General features: G+C 58.1%; 1 protein-coding gene across 1 annotated transcript in view; it reads left to right on the forward strand.

Moving 5' to 3' along the window:
- The window catches only part of SLC6A3 (solute carrier family 6 member 3), a 33,880-nt gene extending 26,220 nt beyond the window's left edge, over positions 1–7,660 (forward strand). Inside the window, exons 14-15 of the mRNA XM_018065473.1 lie at positions 1,396–1,467; positions 7,210–7,660. Coding sequence (XP_017920962.1) covers positions 1,396–1,467; positions 7,210–7,233 — 96 coding nt within the window. The 3' untranslated portion in view covers positions 7,234–7,660. The remainder of the gene's footprint in view (positions 1–1,395; positions 1,468–7,209) is intronic.

Here is a 10,263-nt window from a genome sequence, read left to right on the forward strand (position 1 = left end):
TGCGTGCCTGCGCGGGGCCCCCTCCTGCCCTTCTGCCCGATGCGAGGCCACCGCTGGTCTCTCCTCGCGGGAGGTGCGTGCCTGCGCGGGGCCCCCTCCCGCCCTTCTGCCCGATGCGAGGCCACCAGCGAGGTCAGGTGGGGGTCCCAGGCCTGCTCCCGGCGGCTCCTCTCGGACCAGCAGGAGAGTCTGGAGTGGGCGGTGACCGTGCTGGGGCGCGGCGCTGTGCCTGGGTGTGTCTGCGTGTGTTGCGTGTGTGAGCCTGTGTGTCCTCACGTGGGCACCCACACGTGTGTGCTCGCCAGCGGGGATCTCTGGGTGTGAGCGCGCCTGCTCTGCATCATGGGGACAGCCCTGGTCTGAGAGTGGGGGTGGACTCGGGACCAAGCCCCCCCGCCCCGCCCACCCCCCCCACCCCGGGGCTGAGCAGGGGCAGCGGGGCTTCCAGGCAGGACCCCCGTGAGGGCGGAGGTGGCTCTGGGCCTCCGAGTCAGGCCCACTGCTGTGTCCACTGTGAAGCGGGAGCTGGGGGGGTGTGACCTGTGACCTGAGCACAGGGGTCCCCCGCCTCCCATCGCGGTGCTGGGATTCCTGGAAGAAGAGATGGAGGTCTAGCCCTCCACGCTCTCCCCGAGCCCTCAGACACTGCTCGATGCCCGATTCCAGTCTCTCGAGAGTGAAGCCCCTGGCTGTACCCCAGCAGGTCCAAGCGTTCCCCGAGGGCCACGCGGCATCTCTCTGGCTTGGACGCAAAGGCGGGGGCCCCTCGCAGGCTGGCCCTTAGCCCATCCCTCAGCGTCAAGCAGGGCCAGCCCAGGCCAGGCCCCTGCGGCCCGGCAGAGCCGGAGGAGGCGCCACTCACAGCCCCCTCGCTGGCCTCCGGAGAGCAGCCCTGCAGACAGCAGGCGACCGCTGGCCCTGGGAGAGACCCCTCTGTGTGGGCTGGGGAAGGGTGTCTGCAGGCCAGTGGGCTGGACCTCCCGCCAGCCAGACTCACTCCCTAGAATCTCAGCAATGAGATGGGGGGACAGTGACACCCAGGGGGGACGTCTGGCCCCAGACAGTCCAAGGGCCAGCTGCTGAGAGGTCCGGGGCGGGGAGTTGTCGGGGCGGGGGGGAGGCAGTGGGAGGGAACCAGCCTCCCCTCCGGCTGTAAGACATCGGGGCCTCCCGGACCCCTACCCTGCGGGAGCCGCAAGCACTGCAGGAGCGTGTGGGCTCTCTGCCTGCGGGGCCTGCCACCGGGACTCCACACCCAATCCTGCTCCCTCCGGTCTGCCTGGACTTTCTCCAGGGTCTAAGGAGACCTGGCTGTCAGCCCTGCCCTGCGTCGAGGTCACCCTGGGCCCGCCCACCACTCTGGGCTGGCGCCCACAGCGGCCCCTTCTCTTCTAGAAACTGGCCTACGCCATCACGCCGGAGACGGAGCACGAACGGGTGGACAGCGGGGAGGTGCGCCAGTTCACGGTGAGTGCCGCGGGGGGCTCCTCCCGCCCCAGCTGCCCGGCCGAGTCCCCCAGCAGGTGGACAGTGACTCAGACACGCGGCTGCAGGACACGCTGTTGGCGCTTTGCCTCTGTCTCCTTCCTTCCAGCTCTGATGTCTTTATTTTTTCTACTTTCATTGGTCTGCTCTGTCACAGCTTAACTACCTTCTTAATTTAGACCCTGGATCGTTAATTAACCCTTCTTTTCTCACATAAGCATTCAAGGCTATGAATTTCCCACAAAACACCCTGGTGGCTGCATTCCATAGCTTTTAACACAGCTTTTTGTTTATTATTTAGTTTTAAATGTGTTTTAATTTTCGTTGTGACTTCTTCCAGCCATGAGTTGCTTGAAACTCTGTCTGAAATCCCGAAATACATGAGGATGTTATATTTTTTGTTATCCGTTTCTAAATTAATGGTATTGTGTTCAGACCCCTTGCTACCCATTCTTTGAAGTCTGTTGATGCTCCTTTGTGGCCAAGCGCCTACCCAGCTTTTATAAGTGTCTCTTGTGTCTTTGGATGTCTTCTCTAACTGTTGATACACAGTTCTTCTGTCCGTAAGATCACGCTGGTAACTATGTTGTTCAAATCTTCTACGACTTTGCCTGTTTCAGCTCTGTTCAGCCATCAGTAATCCGGAGACATGTACGGAATATGACAAATATTTCTCCATTTTCCCCTGTAGTTGTACTGGGTTCCGTTTTATCTGACCTGCGCCAGTTTTCTGGGCCTGGTGCGGGCTCCGGGTGATCAGTCTTCCTCGAAACCCAGCCTGTCCTCTTGCCCTTGAGATGCGTTTGCTCTTAAAGTCCTTTTCGTCTGGAGGACTGTAGCTGCACGAGGTTTCTGTAGAGTTTACCCGAAACATCTGTTGTAATCTTTTAACTTCCCACTTTGCAGTCATCCTAAGATTTAGGTGTCTTTTGCAAACCTCGAGTACACTGAAATGTTTTAGTCTGGCAATTGGGCAGATTAATCTGTTTCACCTTTGTCGGCATTACTGGTATAGCTGGGCTTGATTCTGCTATCTTTTTAACTCTGTTCCATTTTTTGATGTTTATTTTTCCCTGTCTGTTGTCTTTTATGATTGATTTTGGAGGATTTGTTTTCTTATTCTACTCTTTCTATTTTTTTGGAACTTACGTGCTTTATTGACTTTATATTTGTTTTTAAAATTGTACTGTGTGTATTTCTTTTTTTTGATGTGGACCATTTTCAAGCATTTTTAAGTTGTTAAATATGTACTTGTCTGTGCGTGGCCTTTAGTTGCTGACACGGCTTCGTCAGTAGTTGTGGCCCCCAGGTCAGTTGCTCCACAGCCTGTGGGATCTTAGTTTCCCTGACCAGGGATTGAACCCACGTCCCTTGCTTTACAAGGCAGATTCTTAACCACTGGGTCTCCAGGGAAGTCCCTGTACCAAGCATACAGGGACTTCAAGTATAAAGTTAAGCATTATATGAACCCCTATCCTGAATATCCCAAGGACTTAACTTCTCCTGCTATTGGTTAATGATACGAATAATGATCGTGGTGTCAGTCGCTCAGTCGTGTCTGACTCTCTGTGGCCCCATGGACTGCAGCACACCAGGCTTCCCTGTCCTTCACCCTCTCCTGGAGCTTGCTCAAACGCAGGTCTATTGAGTCGGTGCTGCCATCCAGCCATCTCATGCTCTGCCGCCCTCTTCTCTTTTTGCCTTCAACCTTTCCCAGTTTCCAGTGAGTCAGCTCTTAAATAATAATGAGCTATTATTAGCCAATGTTGCATTTATGTCTTTTCTAACCCACAAGTTAGGCACTGTTATTATTGTTGCTCTGGCTGTTTTCTCCAGAAACTCCCCTGGACGAGTGTGCGCGTCCAGTGTCTGCTCCCTGTACTTTTTCTCATCTGCATCTTTCCTTGAAAGATCACTTTCTTGCCTCTCAAAAAGTATCCTCCAGACAGTCCTCTAAGGGGGTGTTTTTTAAATCTGTTTATTTTTAACTGAAGCATAATTGCTTTACAGTATCGTGTTGGTTTCTACCAATGTCGTGTATCTGTGCGTATCTTTACTTTGCCCTCATTTATGACAGTTTCTGCAGGCACGCGGTTCTGGATTGAGTCACCGTCTCTCAGCATTTTGAGGACAGGGCTTCTCCACCTGCCGCCCCACAGTCCTGTTGGGACGGGAGGTCCCGCGGGGCGGGGTCTCCGTGTCCCATGGGGCGGGGTCTCCGTGTCCCGTGGGGCGGGGTCTCCTGCGGGCAGGCAGGTCCTGTGGGGCGGGGTCTCCTGTGGGCGGGGTCTCCTGCGGGCAGGCCAGTCCCGTGGGGCGGGGTCTCCGCGGGCAGGCAGGTCCTGCGGGGCGGGGTCTCCTGCGGGGCGGGGTCTCCTGCGGGGCGGGGTCTCCTGCGGGGCGGGGTCTCCTGCGGGGCGGGGCCTCCTGCGGGGCGGGGTCTCCTGTGGGCGGGGTCTCCTGCGGGGCGGGGTCTCCTGCGGGCAGGCAGGTCCCGTGGGGCGGGGTCTCCTGTGGGGCAGGGTCTCTGTGTCCCCGGGGCGTCCAGCGCCCTTTACCTTTGGGGCTGGCTGCAGTCTCCCTGTGATGTGTCTGAGCACAGATTTCTGTCGTTTTATTATGAAACTGTTAAAAGTAGTTTTACTTACTTATCTTTCCCAGAATATTTTGTGTGTCCAGGGTCTGTAAATTCTTGTTTTCAGTGAGTTCCGGGAGTTTTGCAGCTGAGTGTTAAACCTCACCCTTCGCCTCTGCGTGGCCGTCCTGGGCTCTGTGTGTGACCGTCTCCCTGGCCCCTCGGGGTCTCACCCTCTGTCAGGGGTCTTTTTAGACTCCGTGTCCGGGTTCTCCACTGTGCATTGGCCCACGCGTGGCTGTTTCTCATCTGTCTAACCACATGGCGAAATACAGCCTTGTGAACGACCAGACACGTTCCGCCTTGACAGCAGTTCACCTGCGCCTGCCCGTCCACCTCCCTCCTGCCCCCAGAGTCAGCACCGCCTCGATCTGGCCGGTCGTCTCCTGGGCCTTTTCTGCTGCACGGCTTTGTGGCATCTATGCCGCTGCTGCTGCTGCTGCTGCTGCTGCTGAGTCGCGTCAGTTGTGTCCGACCCCATAGATGGTAGCCCACCCTGGGATTCTCCAGGCAAGAACGCTGGAGTGGGTTGCCATTTCCTTCTCCAATGCATGAAAGTGAAAGTGAAAGGGAAGTCGCTAAGTCGTGTCCAACTCTTAGCCATGGGCTGCAGCCCACCGGCTCCTCCGTCCATGGGATTTCCTAGGCAAGAACACTGGAGTGGGGTGCCATTGCCTTCTCCATTGCATGAAAGTGAAAGTGAAAGGGAAGCCGCTCAGTCGTGTCCCGACTCCTTGGGACCCCATGAATCGCAGCACGCCAGGCCTCCCTGTCCATCACCAACTCCCGGAGTTCACTCAGACTCACGTCCAGGGAGTCAGTGATGTGTGGCATCTACAGGTACCGCTAAATTCCTGAGAAGCGGACTGTTTGGTTTCCGTCGTTTCGAACTTTATTGAAGGGCTTCATTCTGAGTCCTTGAGCTCGTCTCTCCACTGTGTGTGGTTATGCACCAGGATTCCTGCTTCTTATACCCACAGTCCCCTGAGCCTCTTGAAGCTGTGAGTTTACAGTTCCCAGTGTGTTTGGGAATATTTGCTGTCGTTCCTCCCGCTTTTTCTGCCTCCTCACCTTCAGGGGTTCCGGTCACACGGTTCAGGCTCCCTGGGCCTCTTCCCTCTGCGTGTTTTATTCCGTGTGTTTTCTGTTGCTTTGCTTAGTCATTAGTTTTTCACCTCAGCAAAGCCTAATCTGCCGATGAGCCCGCCCAGCGGATCTGTCCTTGCACGCACTGTCGTGTTCACCTCTAGAAGTCCACGCTGGACGTTTTATGTCGGTCACACCTCAGCTTACCTGTCTGGTCGTGCGGTGCAGTTACGATCACTGAGCCAGGCCCTCATCTGCCAGTGTTAACATCTGTGTCTGTTCTGGGTCAGCATCAGTTGACTTTTCTCATAAGATGTTGGATTTTGCTGATGCCTTGCATGTCTAGTCATTTTTAACTGAATTCTAGGTGTTGTGAGTTTTGCCATGTTAAAGCCTAGATATATCTGTGCTACTTTAAATACTCTGGGGGCTTCCCTTGTGGCTCAGTGGGTAAAGAATCTGCCCGCAGTGCAGGAGACTTGGGTTCAATCCCCAGGTTGGGAAGATCCCCTGGGAAAAGAAATGGCAACTCACTCCATTATTCCTGCCTGGAGAATCCCATGGACAGAGGAGCCTGGCGGGCTGCAGTCCACGGGGTCACAAGAGTCAGACACGACTCAGTGACTAAACCACCACCAGATACTCTGGGGCTCTGTTCTGGGTCATCATCGAATTACTTGGAGACAGTTTGATCTCTGGGGGACTTGCTTGTGAAGACTTGTTAAGTGGGACCACAGCAGCGTTGGGCGTGGGGCTTCCCGCCCTCCTGATGCTGGAGCAAGACCTTGAGGAACACTCTAGTCAGCTCCCGAGACCCAAGAGGTACTCCTGCCTGGTTGTGGGGCAGCCTCAGCTCCCAGTGTCTAGGTTTGGGGAATGAATCCTGCTGGGAGGGTCTTTCTGGACTCGAGTGCCTGGCCGCTCAGCTGGACCCTGGGTCCCCATGTACATGCTCAGAGCTCTGGGTGCTGCGACCCCCTCTGGAACTCCGTCCTGTGAGTTGCCGCGCCCTGGGGCTCTCCCACGCTCACCCCATCTCGCCAGCCCCGGGGTTCACCACCTGCCCTGGGCTCCGCGCCCCACGCTGCTGCTGAGGCTGCGAGTGGGGCAGCTGGGGGCCTCATCCTCCTGGTCTCTCTCAGGGTCTCTGTTCTTTGTCGTCCAATCTCCTGCTGTCTGAAAATGCATTGTTATATACATATTGTTCATTCTAAGTGGTTTTGGATGGTAGAGCCTCTTAGGTCCCCGTTACTCCATCTGGACCAGAAATATCATTGTTTTTCTTGCTTTTGGCTGCACTGTGCAGCTTTCGGGATCTTACTTCCCCAACCAGGGATTGAACCCAGGCTCTCGGCAGTGAAAGCCCTGAGTCCCAACCACTGGACCGCTGGGGAGTCCCTGGCCCAGAAATCTCTTTGTCTGTCTCTCTGGCACTGCCCTGCTCATCCCCCCGTACCCCCCCCCATTATGAAAGCTCCACCACCCACCCCCTTTCTGTGCCCCCTTCACTGACAGGGACCTTGTCCGCTACTTCTCAGGAAGCAGCCTCTGACCTTTGAACTGTGCAGCTCTGTGCCGTGTCCCCTTCTCAGCCAGTTATCACACAGCTGCACAAAGCAGCCGGCACCGCGGGGTGTGGGGCTGCCCCGGGACGGGATTGGAGGCCCCAGGAGTGAGGCCGCCAAGGGCTGGGGGCACCGCTGGTTGTGAGTGGGCTGGCGGCGTGCACTTTGGGACCCTCCCAGGCCTGTGGCGTCCAGTATCTGCCCAGAGCGGAGGCCACTGGGCCGCATTCTGGTCCCTTGAGGCCGCCGTGCTCTGACTTTGTGAAGCGATGACTTGGCTCCAGGAAGTGACTGGGGAGTCAGGTCTGTGGTGCCCAGGAGCCGCGCTGGTCCCCGCCCCCACCTCCTCCTGGCTACCGCAGGGCCCCCAGCCTGGGAGCTGCCTGTATCCAAGGGGCACCTCACTTCTTGTCTCAGCAAACCCTGTTTCCTCTGCAGCTCCGCCACTGGCTCGTGGTGTAGGCGGATGGAGGAGGAGGAAGAGCTGCTGGCTGCCGTCGGCGAAGACCAGGGCGAGGAGGGCACCCCACCCCCGGCCCAGCGCCCTGCGCCTCGCTGGACACGCACGCGTCTTTCCCCGGACGGGCGTGCCCGCTGTGCCCCGGGAGCCGCCCCGCCGTCCACGTGTTGCTGTGTACCTCCCCTAGTCTGTGCTCGTTCCGCAGGTAGAATCGACTGAGCTGTGTTCTGTGCGTTTCAGCCGCCGCCTGCCCTCCACCCCCGCCGGCCCACCAGGGCCCCCTGGAGCTCGGGCCGCGCCGCCGGTGCGCATGTGGAGGAGAAATAACGATAATTATAGGTCACAGTTCTCTGCCGAGAACCCCGGCTCTCGCAGTAGCTTCCTACACCCTTTGCTTTGCTCCTATTAAAAAGCCGAGTGTCATGTTTGCCCTTCTTGTGCAGCCGTGAAATGGGAGAAGCCGCACAAAAGGTGAAAAAGCATCCGCATGTCAAGTGGGTCCAGTCTGAGCCCCGAAGGGCCAGGGGCCTGGGTGGGAGACAGAAGCGCTGTTTATCTCCTTGTAGCTGAGGGGAAAACTCGGTAAAATCTGTGTGGACTGCCACTGGTCTCGCCCGACGTGGCTCCCTGTCAGCTCACGGTCACCTCACCGCGGACCCCCAGCCACAGAGAAGGCGAGCTTGCCAGGAGCAGGGGTGCCCCTGCGGCTTAGCCTGGACTCCCCAACCTTAGGAGAATCTCAGTTCTCGGAGGCGCCTATCTCAGCAGCCGCAGCTCTGCTTTCCTTAGGGAATGGCTTTCAGAGCCGCGTTGACCCGGGAGTCAAACCCGTGCTCAGAAGGCGGGGCCGGTTTCTGAAGCCCTTTGGCCAACGTTGCCAAGGTTGCTAGAGAGGATGTTAGCCTCTGGCGCTGCCGTCCGCAGGGCTCGTGGCCATGGTCCGGGGACGCCCTGCTGACCACGTGCCCAGGGCCACCGGGAGGCTGCCAGACAGGCCCGCGGAGCCCTCGCTGGGAGCGGCCCTCAGCCCAGGCCCGCGGAACCGGCTGCTCAGGGGAGCCATGGGTGGACTGGCGCTCGGGGGCGGGTGTGGCCAAAAGGAGTCGGCCCCCCCCCATCCTTCCCAGGAGCGCTGAGCACTCCTGAAGAATGCCAGTGGTGTCCGCGTCCGTCTGTGTTCACAGTGGCGTCTCGTGTGCTTGTCCCCAACAATAAAGAGACCCGCGGGGAGACGGCCAGGGCTGTATGGCCACGTTCCTGCCTGACAGCGTCTCGTCCAGGTGGCGCCTTGGGCGCCCAGACCCCTTCCTTGAGAACCCCCTTCACTCACCTCCGCCTGCCACGAGCGTGCACAGCTCCGCCTTCCCAGGTCTGCCAGGCTCAGCCCGACCCACCCGTGGCCCCGCGGGTGTACCCCCAAGTCCTCCCGTCTGTCTTTCCTCTCTCTCAAGCCCTCCTCTGCCCAGCCAGCTCCCCTGCAGGCTCCCCGGGGGTCCGGACCCCGGCCAGGCGGGCTGAGGTGACCGCGGCTCCTGCCCAGCGCGAGCACCTCTTCTGGAGACATGACAACAGAGTCCTGGGGCAGCTCCCTGCCTTTGGTCCCTAAGGATCTCCGGTCCGCTCTGGAGAAAGAGGTCCTTCCAGATGCCCGTCAGCTCTGGCCACAGCCCAGAGAAGAGCCCTGCGCTTTGTCCTTCTGGTTGGATGCCACCTCTGGGAGTCTGCTCTGACCTCTGCTTCTGGGGTCCACCCCTGATCGGTGCTCAGGAACCCCCACTCTCCCCAGCAGGTTCCCATGGAAGGGAGAGTGCTCACTGTCTCCCCAGTCTGAGCAGGAGCTCCCCCGCGAGCAGGGGCTGAGCTCGTCTTGTGCATTTCTGCCAGTGTCTTGGAGCTGGCACACAGTGGGCAGTGGCACTCAAGTTACATTTACAGATGAGGGAGCGAACAGGGAGGGGCACTGGTGGGTGAATGGAGGAAGAGGCGAGAAAGAGGAAGGAAGAGAGGAAAAGAAAGGGTGGGTGGAGGGGTGAGTGGATGGATGGATGGAAGGGTGGATGGGTGGGTGGATGGAGGTGTGGATGGATGGGTGGGTGGGTGAATGGAAGGATGGAAGGGTGGATGGATGGAAGGATGGGTGATTGGGTGGACAGGTGGGTGGATGGGTGGGTGGGTAATCTGTGTGCACGTGGGTGGGTGGACAGGTGGGTGGACGGGTGGAAACAGGTAGTGTAAGTTCTCATGTGACATCTAAAGGCCGTCCTTCTGGTCCAGCCTCACACACCCAAGTGGGGCTAGCCACCTGAATGCTGTGTTTGATGTCTGTTCTCCAAGGGGAGGTTACGCTCTTTAATACAAGTGAATCGTGTCAATTTTGAAACACCTGAGTACGTGTTTTCTTCCTGCCCTGACTGGAAACCAGCTCCTGGGGGGAAGAGGCCGCCTGCGCCCCAGCTCTGTCAATGGGGGCCTCGGAGCCTCCATCCACACTGTGCTTTGCCGTCGGACAGATGCTCTTTGCCCAATGACCTTTAGAAACAGTCTAGGTGTCACAGCCCAGAAAAGCCGTGTGATTTTCCCTTTGAGAGGAGCATTTTAATAAAGGCTTGGCAACAGTGAAACAGGTGATTTAAAGGGTAAGCGAACTCCTCCGTGTCTGGCTTTCCTTGGTTTTGCTCCACGGTGCTCGCTTAACCTCTGTAGACGCGCCTGAGCAGCATCTTTGCCCGTCTCCTGGTCACGGACGGCAGGAAAGGTCACCTTTTCTGAGACGGTTAATTAGCAAGCCCTGTGCTCCATGGTTCTCCCCGGAAGACGCTGCCATGTCCTGACCTTGGGAGACCTGCCTGCTTCCCACCTCCCCCCGTCCCCGAGGACGCCCAGGGCCCCAGTACCACCAGCAGAGCCTGAGGCACCGGAACCTCCCTCCTCCATCTCTCCCTGATGCTCCGGGGTCCTGCAAACCAGCCCCTCACCGCGCACGGGTACCAGCTGGCCACACTGAGGTCCATTCACATCTGGGAAAACAAGAG

This window comes from Capra hircus, chromosome 20 (assembly GCF_001704415.2).
Source record: "Capra hircus breed San Clemente chromosome 20, ASM170441v1, whole genome shotgun sequence".
NCBI classification, from domain to species: Eukaryota; Metazoa; Chordata; class Mammalia; order Artiodactyla; family Bovidae; genus Capra; species Capra hircus.